This window comes from Lagenorhynchus albirostris, chromosome 3, assembly GCF_949774975.1.
Source record: "Lagenorhynchus albirostris chromosome 3, mLagAlb1.1, whole genome shotgun sequence".
NCBI lineage: Eukaryota > Metazoa > Chordata > Mammalia > Artiodactyla > Delphinidae > Lagenorhynchus > Lagenorhynchus albirostris.
In genome coordinates, this window is record NC_083097.1 from 60,138,284 (window position 1) to 60,164,089 (window position 25,806).

Below are 25,806 nucleotides of genomic sequence, written 5' to 3' on the forward strand. Positions count from 1 at the left end.
TGTAGTTATGTTCTGCAGGGTATAATTTAATATGTAGTAAAAAAAAAAGCTGCATTATAACACATTTTCCTATAATTAACAAAACTTAAATGCTAAGCCAGACAACCCAATAGCCTGTTAACTATAAAAATGAAGTAAGAATCAGAAAATGCAAATTTCACAAGCCTTAAGGTTAAGGAATAAGGTGGGAGAAAATGGATCTGTGTAAACTTTCCCCATCTTGGTTGAATCTTATCACACCAAGAATCTTACAATCAAAAGTCAGTGTTTAATACTTCAACCAAATAATATATGGTAGGACAAACTGAGATAGAATGGTATTTTATTGCAGAAATAATAACCAAAACCCACAAAATATTGAAGAGAAGTTACTTTTTTATTTAAAATTTTCTAGGAATCATTTAAATTCAGGAATTTATTACTTGATTTTCAGATGGCCTACTTTCTGTTGACTTAAGCAGTCTGTAACCCATATGTTGAAACTGGATGTTTAGCTGGAGATAGAGTCACGGCCATCCTGTAAATATCCTATTTCCAGTCTTCTAGTGAGCAGTTGAAAGGGAGACCTTACACTGGTAGGATTCAGTTTTTACTCTTGGTTTTACATTTAATTCTAGCAACCTTTACGTCTGTGGGTCATGATTTAAACTGTTGACTTAAATTCTTTTGATTTGCAAAGTCTCTCTTGGGTTTAGCTTACAAAACTGATACTTTCAGCTTTGAAGTGGGATTGTAACTTCCTTCGCATCTGGGTAAAAGTTTGTACGGTACATCTTCTACACTGATAAGTTATGAAGGAATTTGGTAAATACCCTTCAAAAACAAACGTGAGAAAGACAGAAGTGAACTTGTGGAGCTTAGGCTTTAGGCTATACCTTGGGGAGTGGTTGGGTCCTCTTTGGCTTAGAAGCAGAGAAAAAAATACTTTCTATTCCTTTCTCTTCATTCCTCTTCAAGTTTTCAACTTCCCATCTTACTTCTTGTTTGAACCTTCCACATCCATTCTCCCCCAAAATGGAAACTTATTAGCTGATGGTTCCCATGTGGCAGATCTAGCTAAAGGTGATTGTGGAAGCAGGAACCAAGCCTTCCTCAATGGTCTTCATTAGTCTGGAGGTTACAGGATGAAATAGCAGATATTTTGTCTCATTTTCAGAGCCCTTTCCACATATATCATCTCCTGTTAGCCTCTGCGGGAAATAGGGTTGAAGCCTGCCAAAGAAGCTGGTGAATGTTATTTCTCCTTCCTGCCCCCCATCCTTCTTGAGTCCTAAGTGATGGAGCTGGTTCTCCATGGGTCCAATGACCTACCTTCTGTTCATTCACAGTCTTGCTTCAGGCTCTAGTACGTGACACTTACTCCTACAAGTAGGCTAATGCTCCCACTTTTTAAAATGAAATGTCTCATCTTCTCTGAAAATATTTAATTTCTACTGCTAACAAAATTTACTTGTAATCTTAGACAAGTTTATATGAAACGCAGTTGCTGTCTGAAAGTCCCATTTAATTACATTATATCAGCACCACATTTGGAGTAAGATCATCAGAATCAACCCCAAAGTAAAAACTAGTAAAGATAACTCAATACCTTTTTATTGCTGCTACCACTTCCAAGTAGTTAAGCTATCCTTAACTACTTGGTCTTTTCTTCGCCTGCAACTCAACACTCCTAATATAAATTAATCTCTTCTTGGCTATTTCTAGATTGTGTATCTACAGGTAATATTGCTCTGATCACATTGTATTATAATTATATATTTTTTCTTTTCCATTATGGTTTATTACAGGATATTGAATATAGTTCCCTGTGCTATACAGTAGGACCTTGTTGTTTATCCAATAATTATAATTTTTTGATGCATTTTGCTCTCCTGCTAAACTGTTAGCTCCTTGAAGCCCATCACCATGTTTCTGTTTGGATATTTTTGTTCTTATGTTTGTCCCTGTGTCTGATAAAATTCAAGTATCATTGTTTCCCACAAATTGAAAGTATTTCCATGGCACCCTGGGCCACCTTGGAAACCACAGTTACTGAGTGATTGGGAGAGAGAGTATTTGATTGACTAAGGTAGCCAGAGAAGGCTTTTTTGGAAGAGGTGCCATTTGAATTCAGGCCTGAATGATAAGAAAAAAACAACAGCCATGCAGCTGGGGTAGAATGATGTGATCTGAAGGAGGCTGGTGTGAAAACCTGAAACAGTGAGTAGAGAAGAGTGAGGTAAAGCCAGAGGGGTCGGCAGGGCCAGATCATCAGATCCCCACAGTTCATGGGAAGGGAGTGTTGTTTCCTTCAAACTGCTGGGAAAACCTTCTAAAGGAGTTTAAATAGAGGAACGGCGTGATGATCCGTCCCTTTTGGAGAGATCATCTGCTTCTCTATAGGGGACCACTGTGGTGAAAGGCAAACTTGGAAACAATGAAAGCAAGTAGGAGATCGAAGCAGCTGTCCAGTGAGAGATGATGGGGGACTGGACTAAAGGGGTGGCCGTGGAGAAGGTTGAACTGGTCCAATGGGGAGTCTGTTTCATCAGTAGCTTGTACAGTTTGTGGCTGTGCTGGGTAGTTGCTAAGTAAGAGTTTGTGGAGATTTTAATAAAGTGGCTCCTAAAAAGCCGTGATTAATTCTGTTTCATCGTCATTCACTGTTCTTTCTTTTATTCTCTGCCCATATTCTCAGGACCCTCAAAGTGCTTCTAAAATTCTTTGGCTGGATGACATACAGCATGCGGTCAATGAGGCCAACAAGGACGTGGACAAAGCAAAGCACTGTAAGCCCTCACCTCCTTCTGCTGGCCAGACTGGCCTTCCTTGCGTCTGGTTATGCCCCTCCCTTTTTATTTTAATTCCTAATTTTTTTTAAAGTAGACCATTTTTAATTTCTGAAAAGATATGGACTCTCTTACCAATTTTCATTCTTGAATGCATATTTATACAAAAATAAGATTGGTCGGTTGCACTGTTTTTAGCGGTTAGGTACGATCTCCAGCAAAATTTGAGATTGTTGCTGAACAAAATCCAGAAAGCAAAAAATAATTTCTCAGCTCTTAAATTTGTAGTGTAATCAAGTCCTTTTTTTATCTTGATCCTTAGAAAACTAGGCTGTTTCTGCTTATTAAATGCCTTCCATTGCAGTAGTCAGGGTTTTCCAAAAACAGAGCAACATGTATTTTTTTTCTGTAGAAAAAACAGACTTATGTATATATTCTGTTTCTCTGGAAAGTATATAGTATGTGTACTATCTACCTGTCTATACACACACATATAGAGAGAGAAAGAAAGAGGGAGATTTATTTTAAGAAATAGTCTCATGCAATTGTGGAGAGGCTGGCAAGTCCAAAATCTGTAGGTCAGGCTGGCAGAGGCCAGGGGACAGCACTTAATTGCCAAAGACAAGTGGGTGTGGTTATTATAACGGACAGCCTAGTCGAAGCAGTAATTAGAAAAATGTGACTCACAGAGACGTATAGAATTTGCTAATTGATCATGGTGTTCCTAGAAGTGAAATAGACAGAGAGTCTACTAAACTCTTACTTGATTTGCACAAGTGGAAGAAGAGTTCTAGGTCAGGTGAATGTAAGTAAAACAACAGAAAGTCATGGTCCCTCTGTTAGTTCCCAGACTTGAGCCATTTACAGCCCCAGAACCTCCTGAATGAAGGATGGGCTGGGTCCCCTTGGGAAAGGACCCTGCTACATTACCAACATGTTATACCCTACTGTGGTGACTGTGCTGGGAGGAAAGGACATAATCAGACGTTTCAGAGATTACTGGACACTGACTCTGAACTGACACTAATTCCAGGAGACCTAAAATTTCACTGTGGTCCACCAGTCAGGGGAGGGGCTTATGGAGGTCAGATGATCACTGAGGTGTTGCTAAGGTCCGTCTCATAGTGGGTCTAGTGGGGCCTCAAACCCACCCTAGGATTATTTCCCCAGGTCCAAAATGCATAAATGGAGTAGACATACTCAGCAATTGGCAGAACCCACATTAGCTCAAATGATAGTTGTCCTTTTTTTTTTAAGCATCTATTTTCACAGAAGAATAATAAGAAAATTCACATGGCAATCTAAAATAGCTTCAAGATTGATATGCTAGGGACTTCCCTGGTAGCGTAGTGGTTAAGAATCTGCCTGCCAGGGCTTCCCTGGTGGCGCAGTGGTTGAGAGTCCGCCTGCCGATGCAGGGGACACGGGTTCGAGCCCTGGTCCAGGAAGATCCCACATGCCGCTGAGCAACTAAGCCCGTGCGCCACAACTACTGAAGCCCATGTGCCTAGAGCCTGTGCTCTGCAACAAGAGAAGCCACCACAATGAAGAGTTGCCCACGCAGCAACGAAGACCCAACACAGCCAAAAATACATAAGTAAATAAATAGATTTATTTTTTAAAAAAGATTGATGTGCTAACGCTCTACATATATAAATAACCTACATAAATTAAGATCCTAAAGGTGCAGTTCATTAACCTCTCCATTCATGACATAATTAGAATCTATCCTGTTGTATCAAGTCATAGTCTTGCTCCAGAAATGTGCTTTTAAATGTCACAGGCATCTGTAAGGAACATCTGGTTTTTATTTCCTTAGCCTGGAAAAATATGTGTATTTCTCCAACCTGAATTTTTATACCCTTAGGATCTTTGAAGTCTTTCCATTCTAGCACTCTACTCCCTTTTTTTTTAATCGTCATTTGAGCTTCTTGCTTTTTTTTTTTTTTTTTTAAATTCCTGGTTGCGCTGTGTCTTCATTGCTTCCCCGTGGGCTTTCTCTAGTTGTGGTGAGCAGGGGCTACTCTTCGTTGCAATGCGCGGGCTTCTCATTGTGGTGGCTTCTCTTGTTGTGGAGCACAGGCTCTTGGCACGCGGGCTTCAGTAGTTGTGGCACGTGGGCTCAGTAGTTGTGGCTCGCGGGCTCTAGAGCACAGGCTCAGTAGCTGTGGCGCACGGGCTTAGTTGCTCCACGGCATGTGGGATCTTCCCATACCAGGGATCGAACCGTGTCCCCTGCACTGGCAGGCGGATTCGTAACCACTGTGCCACCAGGCAAGTCCCATCTAGCACTCTAATCCTTAAGAAAAAAAATAAAATTGAGTTATGTACACAAGAGATTTAAATTTATATGTAAGACTGAAGGCAGCCTTAGTTTGAAGGAACACTTTTAAGAAATTAGATTATCATACAGGCACTCAAATAGCCTAAAAGGGTTGTGATTTTTCTCTTAAAGATCATGCCAGTTTAGAAGTTATTTTATTCCTTTTTATTCTGTGTTCTGCTTATATTTGGCAGCAAATGTTAAGTTGACCCTCTTGAGACTCAACGTTTCTATTTACTATGAATAGAAGAAAGTTTCTCAAATGTGTGATTCTTTACTCCACACTTGCACCTTTAAAATCCTTTCTTCTACTTCTGTCCTATCCCTTGAAAGAGCTGATACAGTGTGTTCTATGATATATAACAACAAATAGATGTTCTGAAGATAAAACCAGCTATATTCTTATACTGAGTTGAGAATTTTCCAGTTTTATCAACAAGGAATTTCATCTTACTTTTAAAAGCATTCTTCATCCTTTGTATGAAGACTTAAAAACAGATTCTGATCACATGTTGCAATTATCAAACCCACTCCCAGATAATTTGATAAAAGAAAATGTGCTGACCCGTGTATGTTACCACAGGCAAGATTTAAAAGGGCATGGTAACTCAACACCCCTTCGTTTTGGCCCAATGTCCATTTTCACTGGAGCATCCTGCTTTCTTCAAGTAGGGTTTTCTCCATTTTTTGACTCCTTAGAGCAATGTTTTTCAGCCTTTTTCCATTACTGCACCCTAAGGAATCTTTCTAGCCTTTTTTTTTTCCCATGGTGCTCTTTACCATGACATTTTAATACCACAGATATATCGTCTACCTCTTTATGTGCCATATGTAGATCTGTGCTTTTATACATAAAAAGATTTTTTACGTTCTCCTCCTAAGAACCCACGTAAAGCAAACACATTTTTGGATCTCTTAGGAGATGTGGGGGAGGTTTTCTTCATTTGTTCCATAGCAGAAACATACCTGACTTTCCGGATATCATTTATCTGTCATTCTCATCTATCTGGAACTTAATCACAACCCATAGATGAAGAAAAAAGCAAGCAAAATAGCTGTCTCAAAGCCTGTGGACTACAACTGATTTTCTCAACTCAGTGGGGACCACCTGGACAGCTACTTTGAGCCTGTTTATTCTTATCTTCGGCATAAGGCTAATCTCTTGGTTGTATCTCTTCCCAGCTCAGAAGCCATGACCTACCAGGAAGTTAGGTGTTTGGGCTGCCCCGTGCAGGCGCTCAGACAGGAGCAAGAGGTGATAACTGACAGTGACGTTAGAGGAAAACTAAAAAGAGGAATTTGAGGCCATTTAGTGCAGGAGCAAAGCAGCCCCAACACCTCCATAAGTCCTTGAATTTACCACTCACCGTATTACAGCACAGTATAATTTTAATGACATGAAGGACTGTTCTGGCAGCTCTCGGCAAATGTTAAATGCCTGATACGTACCAGGGACTGTGGGTACAATGATGAGCAGGATAGAAACTGTTCTGTTAGGGTTTTTACTGGGGCTTTAGATTTTCGTGGCGCATGATTCTGTTAAGATGAAGGTTGGCACCTAAAGGAGTCAGCTTCAGTTATCTGGAAGATTAACCCATGGACCCACTGCTTGCACATCAATACATACATTTGCAAGAAATGTTTGCCTGCGTAATATCCGTCTTTTAAGGAAAACAGCATTTCCCTGGGTTCGATGAAGCTGTCGGATGTAATTCACGTGAGGATCCTTTGTCATTTCCTTGTTCTTTCCACATCTCTCAGACCACAGACATCTCCAACACCAGTACTGCCTTCGTCTTGTTCTGCAAAGCTTTCCTGGAGAAGAGGAAAGGGGGGCAGCTTACCTGTTCCCATTAACTTTATATGTGAAAGTACCTACTGGTGTAGCTTTTGTTCAGCAACAACTGGAGTTGGCTGTGGGAGGTCTTTACTCTTCACCTGCTCCTTGAGATTTGCATGACGTGGACTCATGGCTGTCGAAAGTCAGGCTCCGTTTTTCTTACCACGTCAGCCTTCACAGTTCTATGCACGTGTGAACATAATTTGATGACAGCAGTATACCATTTAGCATTTGTATGGCAGAGTTTGACGTGTGTGTTTAAAAAGAAAGAAAGAAAAAAAAATCCATCTCTCTCCTTTCTTTTCATCAAGATGTTTTTTCATCTAGAAAGTGCTTAACCTGGTTTCTTCCATTTTTTGTTCTGCCTTGCTAACTCAGTGCATTTATAGGTTGTGAAGACAATAGGTCCATTGGTTGGGCCAGAATATCCTTACCTGGAACTAAAATAGATGATAAAGGATTCACCGCGTTAACTTTCTTGAGGCAACCAAGAGTCCAGTGAGGTTTTATTTGTGGGGAGAGGCAGAAATGTGAAATGGGATAACATGCTTTCTAGGTCTAAATTGGTTCCACAATTAAGTTTCTGGACTCCACTGCACATATCCACCAGCTGTACCTGTTGCCTTTCTAGAACATTCGTTCAGGTTGCTAAGGACAATCTTACACTTGCACTATACCAGAGAATTTCAGGATTTCTGTGGCTTAGATAGCATTTTACTTGTTCTAAAATAAATACATGTCTTCATAAAGCTAGTTCTCAAATACAGATTAATGACCTGCCTAAGGGCTGCATAACTACTGTCAATATGTGTCCCCCCCCCCCCGCCCCATTTCACAGATCACCACGATGAGCAGAACCTAGTATCTTGATATCACACAAGAGTAACCAGGAAGTACTGTTATTTTTGATAAACAGTGCTTGATAAACAGTGCTTGATAAACAGTGCTTGATAAACAGTGCTCCTATGGGATTTTATTCCTCTTAACAACCTGAGCAGTTGGTGACTCTCTGGGGCGTATGTAGTGCATACTCTCAAAGGGTAAACAGGTTTAATACCAATGCATTCCTAAAAGGTTGAATTATATCTTTGCATGCCTCTGGGGTGAGTAGAAGATAACGATTAACAGAAACATTTATTTTTTCATTACCCAGGGGTTACACTGGTCGTTGATGTTAATCAGTTTTTGGAGAAGGAGAAGCAAAGTGATATTTTGTCTGTTTTGAAGTCTGCCGTTGGTAATACAAACGATGTAATGCCCGAATGTGCTGACAGGTACTATGACACCCTTGCGAAGGCAAAAGAGCAAAAATCTAAAAGTGGTAAGCTTCTTCATCATTTAACACAAACTAAATTGGCATTTTGAATATGATGTGGTATTGTGTTACCTTAATTTTAAGACAGATAATCGCTTTCAAATGAACGTTTCTGAAATGTTTATCATCTCTGGCAAAGGAAATTTTTTAGGTGTTGCTTTTCCTTTTTTGTCCCTTAGAAAGCTGTGATTAACTTGATGGCTGTGTGTGCGTGCCATATACTAGAGAAAATACAGTATTAAAGGAGACTTTACAGAAAGTAGGGCAGATATAGGGTAGCCTCCTCAAAGACATCTCCTGCTTTCCTTTAAAAGAGTTATTGTCTTTCTCTCAAACCTTAATCCTTGTCCTTTTGCCCCAGAGTCCCCATGCTTCTAAAATGGAGTTCTGATAGTGTCTGTCATAATGAAAGAGTCATATCCAAGTGTATAGATCTTGGAAATAAATACTGGAATCGCTTCTCAAAAAAAAAAAAAAAAGACGACTTTGCTTCCTATAGATCTTGCTGTTGAGCCATCCCTCTAGTGGTACAAACTGATTTTTACACTAATATTTCTCTCCATCCTTTTTGAAACAAATGACACATTATTATACAATATTAAGTGGAAGTAAAAAGTAATTTTGAAAGTACAAAATAAGCAGCAAATTGGTCTCCAAGAGCCTTGGCATGTACTTAGGCCTGTACAATCCAATGGCAGATCATGAAATATTAGCTGTGGAAACTGTGTTTTAGATCATGAGTTTAAGACTCATATTTCAGATTTAGAAAATCTTGATGACATTTTGGACAGGGGGAGAAAATGACAAATCCAAGGAGATTAATTTTTGGCAGAGATAATCCATCATCTCTTTAGTAGATTTTTGTTGAGCACTTGCTATGTCCTAGTGTCAAGGATCAAGGTGTCTCCTGACTCTTAGGCTGGTGTTTACTTGTACCACATCATGGGTCATGTACATAGTACTTTTCATCTTTAGGAAACTGCTGTGACAATATATGGCCTTAGAAGTGGAACTTAAGGAAAAAATATATATATATTTTTTTAGTTCACTGGAAGTCTGTCCAAAAGTACCCTATGTACTTCCTTGTAAATTAGTCTGATGTATTTCTCACTTGGGAATTCTACCCTCCCATTCCACAAATTTTCTGTTAATGAAATGGAAACGGGGCTACTGGCCATCCTCTCCTACTTGGCACCTGATCACCCTGAGCCTCTCTCTGTTCCCTTCACAACTCTTCATCAGGAGTTACTGTAGTGCCCCTACCTTATCCTTCACGAGGAAAGAATTGTACAACTGTATTTATGCAGGGGTGAGTTCCTAGAGATGACCCATCATAATTTCAAAATCATTCTGGCCCAAACTTAGTTTTATCTTCTTTTCCATAAACTTGCCTACTCCTCTTCCCAAGTGCCATGTCCTGGTCAGTGAAGAAAAAATGTCCCGAGGTAGCCAATTTAGAAACATAGGAGATACCTTAGATTCATTTTTTTCTGTAAGCAAAAAGAGAGTTGGGACTTTGTTAGAGATTGTGTTGAAGCTGTAGATCAATTTGAAGCATATTGCCATCTTAACAATTGAGTCCTCTGATCCATGTACATGGTATGTCTTTGCTTTTAATTAGGTCTTTAATTCTTTCAACAATGTTTTGTAGTTTTCAATGTATAGGGCTTGCATTTCTTTAGTTGCATTTATTCCTACGTATTTTATTATTTTTGATGCCATTGTAAATGTTTTCTTAATTTCACTTTGGGGTTGTTTATTGCTCACATATAGAAATATAATTGATTTTTTTATTGAGATATATCACATACCATAAAATTCACTCTTTTAAGGTGTGAAATTCAGAAGTTTTTACTTAACCACCACTAGTTAATTTGCCTTTTAATAAAGGATATTTTTCCTTATAATAAAGCCCCTTACCTATTACCCATTGCTCCCCACCCCCAACTTTCAGCCCCAGGCAATCGCTAATCTACTCTCTGTCTCTGATTTTGCCTCTTCTGGACATTTCATATAAATTAAATCATACTGTGTTTGGCTTCTTTCACATAGTGTAATGTTTTCCAAGTTCGACCATGTTGTAGCACGTATCAGTTCTTCATTTCTTTTTATGGCTGATAATATTCCATTGTATGAATATGCCACATTTTGTTTATCCATTCATCAGTTGATAGAATTTAGATTTTTTTTCTCCAGTTTTGGCTATCCTGAATAATACTTCTGTAAACATTTGTATTCAAGCTTTTGTGTGGGCATATTTTCATAAAATTGATTTGTGTATATTGATTTTGTATCCTGCAACCTTCCTGGACTCATCTATTCTAATAGTTTTTTAGTGGATTCTTGGGCTGCCACCTGTTGTTATAAATAAAGTTTTATTGTAATTCAGCCACACTCATTAATTTACATATCGTCTCTGGCTACTTTCATGCTACACTGGCAGAGTCAAGTAGCTGTATGAGAGACCTGTAGCACACAAGACTGAAAATATTTACTCTCTGGCCCTTTATAGAAAAAGATTGCCAACCCCTGTTCTAGAAGGAAGAGGAAAAACTTTCTAGCCAACTAAAGACTAACTTTCATTTCCAATAGAGCTGTGAACATTATTTGGGGGAGTGAATGGGATGATTTATTCTTATTCTTTCACCTCTGATTCTAGGATGTCTATTTTTTCCCAAACAAGTGTTCACTCTTTGGTAGATCACTCAGCCTTATTGTTCAGTTTAGGTCTTATATAGGTATGATTTTGTCTGGAAGGCACCTAGAAAGTATGCTTCCTTATAGAATGCTCACCACCTCTTAACTCACGGGTATCTTTCTCTTGTATGATTCCTCAAAGGCCCGTAATTAGTCTTTTCCCTAAGTAACAAACCAACTGTATTTCTCTTGTTCTGGAGATGCCCTCCTCAGCCTTTGATCTGACTCTAAACTCATACTTGATGTGAAAATGATAAAATTCTCTTTTTCTATTATCCACTGACATCCCAACTCAAATAACCCTTACAGTGCCAATGTGGTTGTCTTTTATTTATTTATTTATTTATTTATTTATTTATTATTTTTATTTTTGGCTGCATTGGGTCTTCGTTACTGAATACGGGCTTTCTCTAGTTGCGGCGAGCAGGGGCTACTCTTCATTGCAGTGGTGCATGGGCTTCTCACTGCGGTGGCTTCTCTTGTTGCAGAGCACAGGCTCTAGGCATGCGGGCTTCAGTAGTTGTGGCATGGGGGCTCAGTAGTTGTGGCTCATAGCTTAGTTGCTCCACGGCATGTGGGATCTTTCTGGACCAGGGTTCAAACCCGTGTCCCCTGCATTGGCAGGCGGATTCTTAACCACTGTGCCACCAGGCAAGTCCCAATGTGGCTGGCTTTTAACCAACTAAGACCTTTTTACTTCTCAGTTCTTATGAAAATAAAACATACCCATTTTCACCATCTTTATTTGCTTTCTTTCCTTCCCACTGAGAGAGTTGCCTTAGAAAGGGTTTTCATTATTCTGAAAGCACTTGTGAATCTGACAACTCTTGGTGATTGAAAATATAATGATTACTTGTGATCATCCTAATTTGACTATACAATATATTTTCTAGTAGACCAGCATTTCTAAACAGATAACAACTGCCTGACTGCCCATTTGAAGAGAGATATATCTCTGTTCCTGGGCATTGACAGAACAGTTGAGGGGCATTAAAAGCCAAGTAAAGAATCAACACACATGGGCTTCCCTGGTGGCACAGTGGTTGAGAGTCCGCCTGCCGATGCAGGGGACACGGGTTCGTGCCCCGGTCCGGGAAGGTCCCACATGCCACGGAGCAGCTGGGCCCGTGAGCCATGGCCACTGAGCCTGTGCGTCCAGAGCCTGTGCTCCGCAACAGAAGAGGCCACAACAGTGAGAGGCCCGCATACAGCAAAAAAAAAAAAAAAAAAAAAAAGAATCAACACACAAAACCAAATAAAGAATCAACACACATTAAATCAACACGCCTTAAAGTTATCTCTGCTTAGATATTTGAATCCATTTAAATATTCTTTGAGGAAATTCAGTCAAATTTTGATTTACCTATAAAGGCAATTGCTCTAATGCGCACTTGGCATCAGTTGGCTTAGCTTGGTCAGAAGTTTGTTTTATTGTTGTTTTTAGCTCTCTGATCTGGGACAAGAATCATAACCATTCAACAAAATAAACAGATTGCTAAATAGGAAGTATAGCACATAAATTCATGAGGAGATATTCTTCTTGGCCAATTTAAGCCATGACTGCCATAGTTTTGTTTTGTTTTTTTCTAGTATCCACCCCACGCCCACCCCCCCCGCAAAATTAAGTTCTTTCAACATTTTTTTTCTGCTTTTGTGTGGTTGTGTAGAGCAAGATGAGTCAGAGGGACCAGGAATTTTCCTTTTCCCTGCTTAGTGACCTCAGAGGTTGTGTATGCCATTTTGTGCTTTGAATAAAGTTGTCTGCAAAGATGAGTCACTTCTGCTTTGGTTTAATGCAGATCATTAAATAAAGGGTTCTCGTGACTTCCCTGGTGGTGCAGTGGTTACGAATCCGCCTGCCAGTGCAGGGGACACGGGTTACATCCCTGGTCCGGGAAGATCCCACATGCTGCAGAACAACTAAGCCCGTGCGCCACAACTACTGAGCCTGTACTCTAGAACTCAGAAGCCACAACTACTGAGCCCGCAAGCCACAACTACTGAAGCCCGTGCGCCTGGAGCCCGTGCTCCACAACAAGAGAAGCCACTGCAATAAGAAGCCCATGCCCCACAACAAAGAGTAGCCCCCGGTTATCGCAACTAGAGAAAGCCCGCGTGTAGCAACCAAGACCCAGCACAGCCAAAACTTAATTAGTTAATTAATTTTAAAAAATAATAATAATGGGTCCTCCTTAAATAATGGGTCACAGCCCTTGTAGGTCACTCCTTTTCAAAGAAGTTGCTGGAAGCCTTTCTAAATAAAGACGATTCTTCCTCATCCGTCTCCCCTGTCTCCTTGTGTTGCTATCCACATCTACCTGGGGTATCCATCCTTGTTTGCTTTTCCTTCTTGTTGGCCATTTGCAACTCTTTTCATCCTCATGAAAAACTTGGTATGCGGAACCAGCATTAGACATTACTCTCTCCTCCGTTTTCTTTGGCTTAGAAGGGAGCTGCCATTGAATACATAGAATTCATTCCATTTTAATGAGTCCTCGCTAATGATTTTAACACACTGTCTGAATGTTTGGTGAAAAGCATATTCATTCAATTAATTTACTTATTGAAGAAACTACATTAATATTGAAAGTTTCCATGTTCCTCTCTGGAATTTAACAAACCTTTTTCTTTAGTGTCTACTGAAGGTTCGTGGCTCAAACTCAACCTGCAGGAGAAATATGATTACTACTACAACATCGATTCAAAAGAGAGTTCCTGGGTCGCACCTGAATCCTGCTTGCTTAAAGAATCATGGCTCATGGGAAAAGAAATTGAGGTAGGACGTTGGTGCTTGATGAGAAGGTGTACTATATAAAGATAAATGTGATTGCTTTTCTACTTTTGAATCATGGAATTGATGGGAAGAACTAATTTATTTGAAGACCGGATAGGGAGTAAAGTCTTCATGAACTACAGTTGGATGTGGCTGCATGGTTACTGACTTTTAGAATGTTTTCCGTATGTCAGAGCAACACCAAACAGCACTAGGGGAATAAAGCTCTTTCAGCTTCTTTAGGATGAGAGATTATCCTAAGAAATCAATCTCCAGGTTTTCCTTGACACCAAAGCTCAATTAGTGGTAATTCCTTGGTTGTAAGTATTCAAAATGTCTTATTTCTTTCCCCCCAGCCTCAACCTATAACAAAGATGCATAGGTCCATTAAAGTGAATAATGCTTCCCCAGGAGAAATACTCTTGAAGGAATGTTCACCAAGATTGCTTTGGACTTGAGACCAAAAGTTGGACCCGGAAGATGTGAAAATCGCTCTTTGATCCAGGCATTGTAGTTTAAAGAGAAAATCCTTCTAATAATTGAGTTTGGTCTTGAAAAAAATAGAACTCACAAATGTAGATCTTATAGAACTGTTCACAGTCACCAGCATCAAAGATACTGCAGGGCAGCAGTATTGTGGACAGAATCACCGGTGCGGTATTTACCAAAACTCGGAGAAAAAAACTGTGGCTTGGGGATGACAATGCCACAGAAATCCTGAATGACAAGAAGATAGTGAAAAACATATTTATTAACTAATTTCAAATGTGTAAAGTTCCCAGAGTTTATAGGAAAATGGCATTGTGGAAATGAACTATTAGTGCTGCTTTGTTGAAAAATGAAATTATGGCCAGTATTTAAAAACCGTATGCTCTCATTGAAAGGATATGTCAAACTGTGAAGAAGCAGCATTGAAGGGTTAAATCAGAGCCAGAACTGCTCATGTGGCATCCAAAGATGCCCTAGGTATAACTTTGTGAAGTGGAGTATCAGGATTAATAAAAAGTGGAGGGTCTATGCCGTTAAAAAAAAAAAATTCTAGTCAATCTGAAATTACTGAATTTATTCAAGAATGTGCATATGTCTCCTTAAAAGTATTTATGCATCTTTTATATGATTTCACTTTTAATTGTTTAAATTAACCATCCATTGAGTCCAGTCACACTGGATAAGAGACATCCGCCATAGAAGCGAGTCCAGTCTTTGCTTGCATCTCTCAAAGAACATAAAAGTAAACCCAGTTCATCGTCCACATGAAGACTTCTCACAATCCCCCTTCTTCCTTTTTTTCTCATTCATCTAGGTTTCCCTGTCCGCCTTCAATAGCACTTATCTTTCCTCTCCCACCGCCTTTTCTTCTGCTCCAAGTCTTTTATTTTCTCTCAAGTTTATTTTGAGTTTTCCCCTACTCATTGCAGGGATCTGCCTCCTCTGGCCTGGGCAGGAAAAGCCCAAGGACTTCATGGGCACTGCAGTCTTTCCCTCAGGAGAGGGAGGAGGTGATGCATACTCTTACTGTAATCATCCTTGTCTCTTTTACACTCTGAGGAGATCAGGCCTCTTGCCTGGTCCCTGCCAGCATCATCTATACACCTCTACCTCCAAATCCTGAGACCATTCAACCTCATTCTCATACCATCTCAGCACAAAGTTCAGAGGATTCCAGAACCGTATCACTAGAGAGAAGCTGAGCCAGTTCATCCCTCGGCTCTGGTCAGATCTTTTTTACACCAAGCCAGAAAGAGCTATGCAGATCGTTTTCTGAAAGATAAAATTTCCAGAAGCTGTTCTCTATGCTCCTTTCATCTGATGTGTGAAGTGTAACCATAAGAAATATCTTTTGCCAGGACATTATTGAGGAAGTTACAGCAGATTACATTCGTGAGAAGATGTGGTCTGCTACCGAAGATATGCTTCTGCGCTTTCAAGCCGCAACCTCAGGACCCCTCCTGAGGAAAGAGTATGAAGCTAGGAAATCATTTTTGTATGAACAAGAAGAGCATGTGATCAAAATACAGGTATGTGAGTCACCTACCACTCGTTACAGAAAACTGTCATTCCATGAAAATGTTATTTGATAACAGGACAGTCAACTACCAGCATTCTAATAAACAAATGTGACTGCAGGTTTTGTTCTTAATCAGTGCCCCTGAGTCTACTTTATTGAAGACTCCGAGATGGGAAGGATGTTGGATGATTTTTCACCTGTGGTCTTCTGGAAAGTATTCAGGACACTGTGAATAGTCAGAGGCAGGGGAATACCTGAGATCAGAGTTGAAATCCTGTTTCTCTAAAAAGGTGGATATCCTTGTGTCACCCACTGTCTGACCTCAGGTGCTTTTGAATTGATTTCTTAGTGGTTAGTGGATGTTGAGAGGCGTCTGAGTTTCTATACTCTTGTAGCCTAAAGAACAGAATTGCTCATGAGATAAATGTAGCATCTCTGAGGCTATCTTCCCTCTTATATAATCTCCTTCTTCATTCAGGCCTGCAAGAGGCATCCTCATTCCCAACCTTTTTCTTCTTAAGCTTGCATGACTTGTCCGAATGTTCTGGTTGGCAGGAGAGGAACTTGCTAGATTTAGATGTTTCTATTCTGTGTTCCCCTAGCATCCTCTCTCAGCCACCACGCTGGTTTCCAAAAGGCCGTGTGTTTGTTCCTTTTTCTGCATCCAAAGTGATACTGTTGTTGATGAGCAGAGTTTGGTGGCCTTTTGCTTTGGCCAGTAACTATTAAATTTCCAAAATTGAAAGGTTGTAAGTTGAAGGGCTTCTCTTTTGTGATCATTGGTGTACTGATCTGCTTCCCCACCTAACTATAATATTGTACAGGGCAGAAGATGAGTTTTTAAAACTTTTGTATTCTTGTGTCTTGCATATGATAGGTGCTCAAATATCTGAGTTTGCTCAGAGCTTAAGATGTTAGAAGGCAGGAATGATTAATTTTTTAAAAGAAACTTCTTCTATAAACTTGATACTCAGGCTTCACTGGTGGCACAGTGGTTAAGAATCCGCCTGCCGATGCAGGGGACACGGGTTCGAGCCCTGGTCCGGGAAGATCCCACATGCCGCGGAGCAACTAAGCCCATGCACCATAACTACTGAGCCTGCACTCTAGAGCCCGCGAGCCACAACTACTGAGCCCGCGAGCCACAACTACCGAAGCCTGCGCACCTAGAGCCCGTGCTCTGCAACAAGAGAAGCCACCCCAATGAGAAGCCCATGCACTGCAACAAAGAGTAGCCCCCACTCGCTGCAACTAGAGAAAGCCCGTGCACAGCAATAGAGACCCAATGTAGCTAAAAATCAAATAAATAAAAAACTAAATTTTTAAAAAAAACTTGATACTCAAAGGAGTTTTCTAGGTGAACCCTAAGTTTTCCAGTTTATTCCTTCTTTAAATAAATGGTAGACAAAACATACAGGAAGTGAACAAAATCTTAAGTATAACATCATCTACACTGATGCTGAGGCTCTACTTTTGCACAGAATTCGAAGAGTGTTAGCCAGTGTGACACAATTTGGACCAACCTCAAGCTCTCCAGTCTGCTCAGAGCTGTGTTATAGTTGCAAGACACTCTACAGAGCCCTCTAGTATAACATCCGCCTGATGTTAGGACCCAGGGCTAAAATCAGGAAAGAGCTGGGGAAAAGATGGAAATGGTCACCTGGAGCCTTTCCTCCCCACCTCCGTGGAAGCAGCAGTATTGAAGAAGAAGCCATTACACTATGAAGTCACCCCGTGATGACTTCCTTCCCCCTGCTTCTGACAGTTTTCTAACAAGGAGGGCGTGAGGTCTAAAGTCAGGCTATAGCCTAGAGATGAATGTGGTCTGACCCAGAAAACCAGAAGACCATGAACCAAAGGGCATCATGCTAATCTCATTTTTTGCAGAAGTGGCTGATTCATTCCAAATTAGGGGAATGATGTCAAATCTGAAGATTTCCCCTCCGTGGAACAGCTCAAACTTCTTAGCTGGCTGCATCAACCCCAGACACAGTAGTCTCAACAAATTCAGAGAAAAAGCTCCCAGGCTGAGGGCAACCACACCCCAGCTCCGCCGTGCTACCACTGACAGTCTCCTCCCAAGGAGCTAGATATGGTACAGAGAGTGTATGTCATCAGTAGCCAATCCTTTGTCTCAGACAACTCAGAAGGTGGCCAAGTAAACACAGAGGAAGGTAATGAGAATCTATTATAACCATATTATATTTGAACAGTAAGAAAGCCCTGAAAAAATGGCCAACATTTAAGAAGAGAGCCAGAAAAAAATCTCAAACAAAAATGAAGATTTTATAGCCAAAAAAAAGAAAAATGGATATAAGTTGTAAAACATAAATTAACATCTAAGGATTCTCATATTCCAGGAGACAGTAGAAATGTTTATACGGAAACGGCTTTATGCTTTTAAGAAATTTAATAAGATGCATGGACTTGATGAAACAAGACAGCATGATAAAATGAAAAGATAACCCGTAGCTACAGAGAGGAAGAAAAATGACATCCTAGAATGGGAATGAACTTATAACTGCAGAATGTAGAACAGACACTGAAAGCGATTGAAACACACGGAGAACTTGAGAAAAATCACAGAAGAAGCTAAGAATAGATGACTTAAAATACATTTTCTCATCTGAAGATGATAATACCCATTTTATCACAGGGTGGTAGGGATTAAATGGGATAATACACATAACAGACTTGGCCCAGTATGCAGCTATTAAGTGCTCAACAAGTGTTCGAAGTGATGAGGCGGTAGAGATCGTGACTCAGAGGGCAGATAGTGGGGATCCAACATCCAGGTGGTTGGTTGGCCCAGGAAGAGATCAGAAAAATCAAGACAGGAAAAAAGAGTTAGCTACAATATTTTTTTCCTTGAACTGAAGAACGCTGAAATGCCACTTTGTAGGAAAAAGCATAATAGTGCAATACCAAAACTTAGCCCTGAGAATTGCTAAATTATTGAACTTCAGGTCAGAGAGTGCCACAAGCATGGGGGCAAAGAAAAAGAAACAAGCTTCTGTGAAGCAAGTGCAGGTTGTCAGGAGCTGTGGCAGAATCTGGGGCCGGGAGGAAGGGGGTGACCTGATGGGACAGTCCTTCATTGCATTGTTTGAATGTAACTGACTACTCTTGCAGGTTGCGGGATTGTAGCTTTAGGCAGAGTGGGAAAAGAGGCCAATATTTAGGGTTTTCTTGGCTAACAGAGGGATCACAGAATTTGTGCTTCAGAAGTTGGTAATTTGAATATTACTATCCTGAGTGCCCAATTATCAAGCGAGGCAACCAATGTAGCAAGCCAGATTTTCTAGAGATTGACAATTAGAATCTATAAAACAGAACAGTAACTTCTGAGGTCTAGGTATCTTGGGAAACTCCTTTGTTACAGCTGAATTGCACAGAAAATATATTTATGGTAACAAAAAACAAAACAAAAACATGGCTATTATAAATTTTCACGCAAGTTCTCATACCAGTCAAGAGAGAGATTGATGTTTTGGTAAACGCCTTCTCTCTAATTGTTTATAAAAAGCTGCTTCTAAATGGCTTTATGGTTTAGAATTCTGTCTCCTTTTGCATTTTTATCAATAGCACCTTCCTCCCAACTTTATACCTATAATTATTTTTAATAAAGAGCCTCTAATTAGAAGAGCCTGCAGTCTCTGGGCCTTGCACAGGAGTTGTGCTGTTAGCACAGAATGAGAAAAGCCAATCCTAATGAAACTAAAACTTACAAACTAAAAAAGAAGAATGTTAAATTTTGACAAATAAAATAGGAAGCCTGTAGTACTCTGCTTCTATAGACCAAAACTTCAAAACCCAGCCAAGTTGCCTTGGTTTGGAAAGGTAGCAATAAAAATATAAATGTAGATTCCAGAAAAATCTACATAATCATTAAAGAGATGAAATACAAAATGAAATCTTCAGGAAAGTACTGTTGGTGAGCGCTGAATCCTTAGGACATTAAAAACAGTACAAAACGGACAAGTGGGTTCATTCCACTAATGCAAACATGCTTCAGTATTAGATCTTCTGTTACTACAACAGATTCCTTATCCAGAATCTTTGAGAATCTGAGCTAATAGAGATTAATAGTGTTTCTGGAGTTGAGATAATTCCAAAAACACAGAATGAGAAATTGAGCTAATCCCAGTATCTTGGTTACCTTTCAATTTGGATCAAGGAATGGGATGTATAATATTATTGGCACATTTGCACCTCTGTGCTTTAAAACAGTGTTAGCCACAAAAACACGAGTCACCATTGAGATCCATCATGACAAATAAGTTACTAGTTAGATTGCCATTAGTATGAGTGCAATCACAGTTTATCCCGTTTCCCTATTTGTCAATATTCTGTTCTCTACATATTTTCGGTATTACAAACAATGCTGCAACAAAAATCCTTATATATTGTTTTTCTACACAGGTACTTATATTTCCTTGGGCTGGGTATATTGAAAATTAGAAACACTGGGTGAAACGCTAAATAATTTTAAATTTGATACTGCTAAATTCCCTCCAAAAAGGCTAACTCTTTTGTACTTTTCCCAATCCCTACTCCCCATCTATGCTTTTATTCCCCTCACTGCTTGGCAATGAGTGATGTGACAACTTTCCCAAAATTTCTCAGACTGACATTCAAGGCTCTCTCAAGCTTAGAGCCAGCTCACATTTTTTGTAGAGGTTCTCAGTATTTGTAGAATTGTGTTCTGTGGTTCCCTGTTTCAGCCAATTCAAGCTACCTTCTCTCTTCCAAGATCCCTCATAGTTTTTGACCCATATGCCTTCTTGTGTTCTAGCACTATGATGGATTGCTTTAAAAGCATATTTGTAAGATGTTTCCATTGGCGGAAGCTGGATAAAAGGGTACATGGAACTCAATGTATTACTGTTGCAGCTTCCTGTGAGTCGATAATTATTTCAAAATTAAGTTTTTTAAAAAGCATATTTATCATTTCTAGGGATTTAAATTAAGAGGGGAAGTCTGGAGCAAGTACTCAGTTGGCTACTTATTCCATCATGACTGTTTTGTTTTGAATCATTACCAAAAAGTATATTATTTTTTAAATGGCAATAAAATTCCGCATACCTTTTTAAAAAGAAGGAATGAGGTAGATTGATATATGCAGATGTGAAAAGAAATTTATAAAAAATAACTTGAACAAACAAACAAAAGAAAAAACACTTGATTTTGGGGAATTCCCTGGTGTCCCAGTGGTTAGAACTCGGCGCTTTCATTGCCGTGGCCCGGGTTCGGTCCCTGGTCAGGGAGCTAAGATCCCGCAAGCTGCGCTGCGAGGCCAAAAACAAACTTGATTTTTTTGTATTTGTCCTTTTTAACACAGAACTTGTATTTCATTTCTAACCTGAAAAACAAAATCAGAGAATTGGAGTGAATTACAAAGATATGTTTCAATAAAAAGATTCTCAAAAATGAATTGGAATAAACTTTCTAACAGCTATGGATTTATCATTCTAAAGATACCAGTTTGTGTCCACTTTTTGCAAATGTTTCCTGTAAAAGTTCTCTTTGATGGTGATAACCTTGTAAAGCTATGTTGATGAAGCCTCGTTAAACTTTATGTAAAAATAGATGCAATAATAAAAGGTCAGTCACAGTACTCCTATTTTCAGGGATCCAGAGTCATCTTCCTTTTCAGTCTGGATCACAGTGGCCCACTTGTTGGAGGAAAGCTAATTACTAGTCATTATTCTGAAGCATCTTATATTGTTACCAAATAATACCAGCACCCAATTGATCTGTTTGTATGTTTCAGGGCAATTCCATATTATTATGACTTCTTATCAGCCAGGGCCTTGGTAAAATTAAACTTTCAAACCAGAAACTGGGCTTCCACCTGGTAATTCCTTTCCCAAACTTGGGGCAAGCCTCAGGTGTGAGCTGGTATGCTCTGCCCAGTTTAATGTCCACCCCTAGGGATGGTGTCCAGATGAGATTTGGAAGGGAGGATCCCCGACATTGTCCCAACTCAGTGTCTCCTGAGATGTACTCCGTCCTTGCACTTTCTAAAATAAACTGTTACATGTAAGTAATTCTGTAACTCATTATTTTCCACAGGCTTTTTGGAAGGGACATAAACAGCGGGCCTCCTATATGCACAGGCGACAAATGTTCATTGATAATATTCCTTCTGTTGTGAAGGTAAACACCCTTTCCTACCTTAGTGCTTGACTTAAACTTTTCCCTTCATTTCCGTTTTGCTTCTAGAAGACAGACTATGTTTGAGCCTTGACATCAGAAGCAAGTCCTGGGTTTGAGTCATACCTCCACTACTCACTTAGCTGATCATCTTCAAGCAAGTCCATGAAAACACTCTATTGTCTCTGGTCCTTTATAATATATGGTCTTTCTCTAACAAGTCCAAATTGATTATTTAAAATCTGGAGGAAACCCAGTTTTATTTTATGTTCTTCTTATGGTCTTCGCTAATAATGTTTAGAATGCTCAAATTTAACAGTGCAGACCTTAGTTGTAACGCAAATGCAAAGCCAATGACAAGAGAAAGTAGAGCTAAGTTAGGGCCTGTATTTAGGTGGTGGGCTGGTCTAACCCAGCTTCCCACCAAGGCTGGTTGCTCCGAGCTTAGAGAAAGAACACGCAATGGAGTGCCCACTGTCTCAAAGCTGAAAACTAAAGAACTGTACAGCAGTGAACTTGTAGAAACTTGGAAATCCAGATCAGAGTCACAAGAGTGGGACTGGAGAGAGATGGGAATCAGATGAGATTTGTGAAGACTTTTTAAACTGTGAGGACAAAGAATGACATGGTCTAGACCCCTTGTGCATTACTAGCTCCTGAATGAAATGTCCTTTGCTCACCCTGGAACACAGGCTTATTCGCTCAGAAAACCATGGGTCACAGTTGGTCCCTCGTGAGACCTCTTGAAATGTTTTCCTGTAAAGACCTAAAGAATATTCGCTGCGTTTAAGAGATGTGGGAAGCAACCCTGAATTTGGTTTCATTCGATCCCCTGACCCGTGGCCACTCTCAGCAAAATGCCTTGCCTGCTTGGCTTTTATTTACTGAGATTAAAGCCAAATGGTACGAAGAGCTACATTACCTTCCCCACCATAACGTGTAACATGTTCTGAACCCCTAGGAGAAAAAGCAACGAAGGAGATAGAAGGTGAAGATTAGGCTTTAGATGTTCATTAGTTGGTAGGCTGCTAATTTTTACTTTTTTATCAAATTATTTCTCAATATTATTTTTTAAAAGACTCCATAAAGAGATATGAAAGGTTATCTGGTAATTGCCTGGATTTCTCTTTTTAACTTATTTTTAGATTCAGTCCTGGTTCCGGATGGTAACAGCACGAAAGAATTACCTCTCACGACTGAAGTATTTCAGAGATCATGTAAGAGACACGCATGTGGATTTTTATCCTGGCTGAGGATGAACTAAATGAATACTTTGTTGAATGTTAGCATTGAATGATTTTTATTAAATGGTGGAAATGAACACTAGGAGGAAAAAATAGGTTTTAGAACTCAATGTGATACCATTTGGAGACTTCTTACATTTTTTTATTCAGAACTCAGGTTCAGAGTGAGACTTCACCATTCAGAACTGCAAAGGAAATGGGTGAGAGAAAACTGATGTGGGCTAGTAATGCCAGGGAGAAAAGATTCAACTTTCCAACATTACTTGTAAAGTGCTTATTACTGCTAACCGAGTAATTTAAATAGACACCCACAGGAGGAATTTTTTTAGGATCTTTGAAGAATAGATATGTGAACATAGATTGGACCAACTAAATTTGGTGGTAAAATTCTCTTCCCTTTTTAAATCTCTTTATTTAAATGGTCCCTTTGCAATCTTGTTTATATTTTAGCTAACTTGTTTGCCCCTTTCTTCAAAGAGAATGCAAAAATAAACATTGACTACACCACATCTAAATACTATCAGTTCTAAATAGTGTCCCTTTTGAAAACGCTGTCACTCCTTAAATAGTTCTAAATTCTAAAATAGTGGAGTAGATGGGACTCTGGGAGGTTGTGACTGGTCTTGTTTTTTTCGCAGAACAATGAAATTGTGAAAATACAGTCTCTACTGAGAGCAAACAAAGCTAGAGATGACTACAAAACACTGGGTAAGTGGGAGCATTCTGAGACAAAGTATCCCTTATTAACCAGGCAACGACAAGTTATTTCCATCTGAGTCACTTCAGTGGCGGCTCCAAAAACAGAGGATGCCCGTTATTTCCAGTAGATTTTGACCATTTCAGGCCCCAGGTTCTGAACCAGTACACAAAGGAAGATGTGATGACAGGAAGTGGGCCCTTCTATCTAAATGGAGTGGGGTAAATGCAGTAGATGTGATTTCTTCTTCAAAAGGAATGGGCTGCATGGGGCGGGGGGTTAAAGTAGGAGTTTGAGATTAACGTATACACACTACTATCTATAAACTAGATAATCAACAAGGACCTACCATATAGCACAGGGAACTATATTCAATATCTTATAATAACCTATAATGAAAAAGAATATTAAAAATATATATATATATATATCTGAATCACTTCACTGTACACCTGAAACTAACACAGCATTATAAATCAACTACACTTCAATTTTTTAAAAATGCAGTTGGTATAAATGCTGATTTTTTATATTAAATTTGAGCTAGAGGCAGGAATCTAATGCAGAAGAGCCAGAAGATTAACTTAAATTTGAATACTGTTTAATTTATTACCTGGCCTGTGATTTTTCTTCCTCTCATTTTAAGAATGAAACACAGTCGTATAAGAAATTTGGAAATATGAATAAGAAGGGAAAAAGCACACAGTTTCACCTCCCAAAGATAACTACAAACATCTTCCTATAATTTCATTCTGGACTTCTCACAGTACCTATGGTTTTTTTAAATCATCTTCCTTATACTAATAGTATATGCCATTTGTAGAAAGTTTGAAAACAGCAAAATAAAATAAAAATCACCCAGAAATAGCATTCACATTTTGTGCTGTCTTTTTCAGTTTCAGCTCTGCATATGTTTGTCATTCTGTTGTTGTTGTTTTTACATAGTGAAGATCATTCTTTATATGCTAAATTTTTAACCTTCTTACTATCACAAGAACATGTAATAAAGAGCGTGTCCTAGATTAAGTCTAGAAGGGCTTGCTGATAAGTTTAGTAGTACTGCCTAAATTCTTCAACTATTCAGGTCATTCAAGATTAGTTTTGAGGAGCCAAAACAAATGAAAATGGCCATTATGTTCTAACTGCCTTGTTTCTTACTTTTTTTTTTTTTTTTGAGGAAACAAACAACTGTTCAGTAATGTTCCTAGCACAGTGCTACTAAGTAGTTTCACCAACACCCTTTATTGTCAAAAGTCTGTCTGAATTATGGAGTGAAGTGTATGGCCTAAGAAAGATCTTCCCTGGTACTTGTTAAGGAAAAGTATCTGGCAGCCTCAGAGGCCAGGTTCTGCCTCAAGCCTGTGGAATCTTCTGGATACTACCTCATTCTACTAGATTCCAGAATCCAGCATGCAAACTGAGGGAGGAAAGGTCCCCAGTCTTTCCAATGCCACTCTGCTCCACTTTGGAATTGATGAGATTCGTCTCTTAGTTGGTAGATAATCTTTAATTTTTTATAAGGAAGCTGAATAGGGGGTTTGTTTTCTGAGCCCTAACACACTAAAATAGGTAATTTAAGGATAAGTTTTCTAAACAAACACAGGCTGCTTTTCGTTTCCTTCTAGGGAACATGTTTTTGTAGGTGGTCGTGATGATGCTTGTTACTTGCTTACTTTTTTTTTTTTTTTTAAGTTACAAAGATAAAAGAAATTCCAGTTTGAAAATCTAAGCGAGGGCTTCCCTGGTGGCGCAGTGGTTGAGAGTCCGCCTGCCGATGCAGGGGACACGGGTTTGTGCCCCAGTCCGGGAAGATCCCACATGCTGCGGAGCGGCTGGGTCCGTGAACCATGGCCGTTGAGCCTGCGCGTCCGGAGCCTGTGTTCCTCAACGGGAGAGGCCACAACAGTGAGAGGCCCGCGTACCGCAAAAAAAAAAAAAAATCTAGGTGATTTCCTGTTAAAGCATAGAAGGCAGATAGAAACTAT

General features: G+C 39.5%; 1 protein-coding gene across 1 annotated transcript in view; it reads left to right on the forward strand.

Moving 5' to 3' along the window:
• IQGAP2 (IQ motif containing GTPase activating protein 2) overlaps positions 1-25,806 on the forward strand; it is a 286,204-nt gene that overhangs the window by 210,636 nt on the left and 49,762 nt on the right. Inside the window, exons 14-20 of the mRNA XM_060143147.1 lie at positions 2,678-2,768; positions 8,085-8,252; positions 13,577-13,719; positions 15,564-15,734; positions 21,800-21,883; positions 23,026-23,097; positions 23,763-23,832. Coding sequence (XP_059999130.1) covers positions 2,678-2,768; positions 8,085-8,252; positions 13,577-13,719; positions 15,564-15,734; positions 21,800-21,883; positions 23,026-23,097; positions 23,763-23,832 — 799 coding nt within the window. The remainder of the gene's footprint in view (positions 1-2,677; positions 2,769-8,084; positions 8,253-13,576; positions 13,720-15,563; positions 15,735-21,799; positions 21,884-23,025; positions 23,098-23,762; positions 23,833-25,806) is intronic.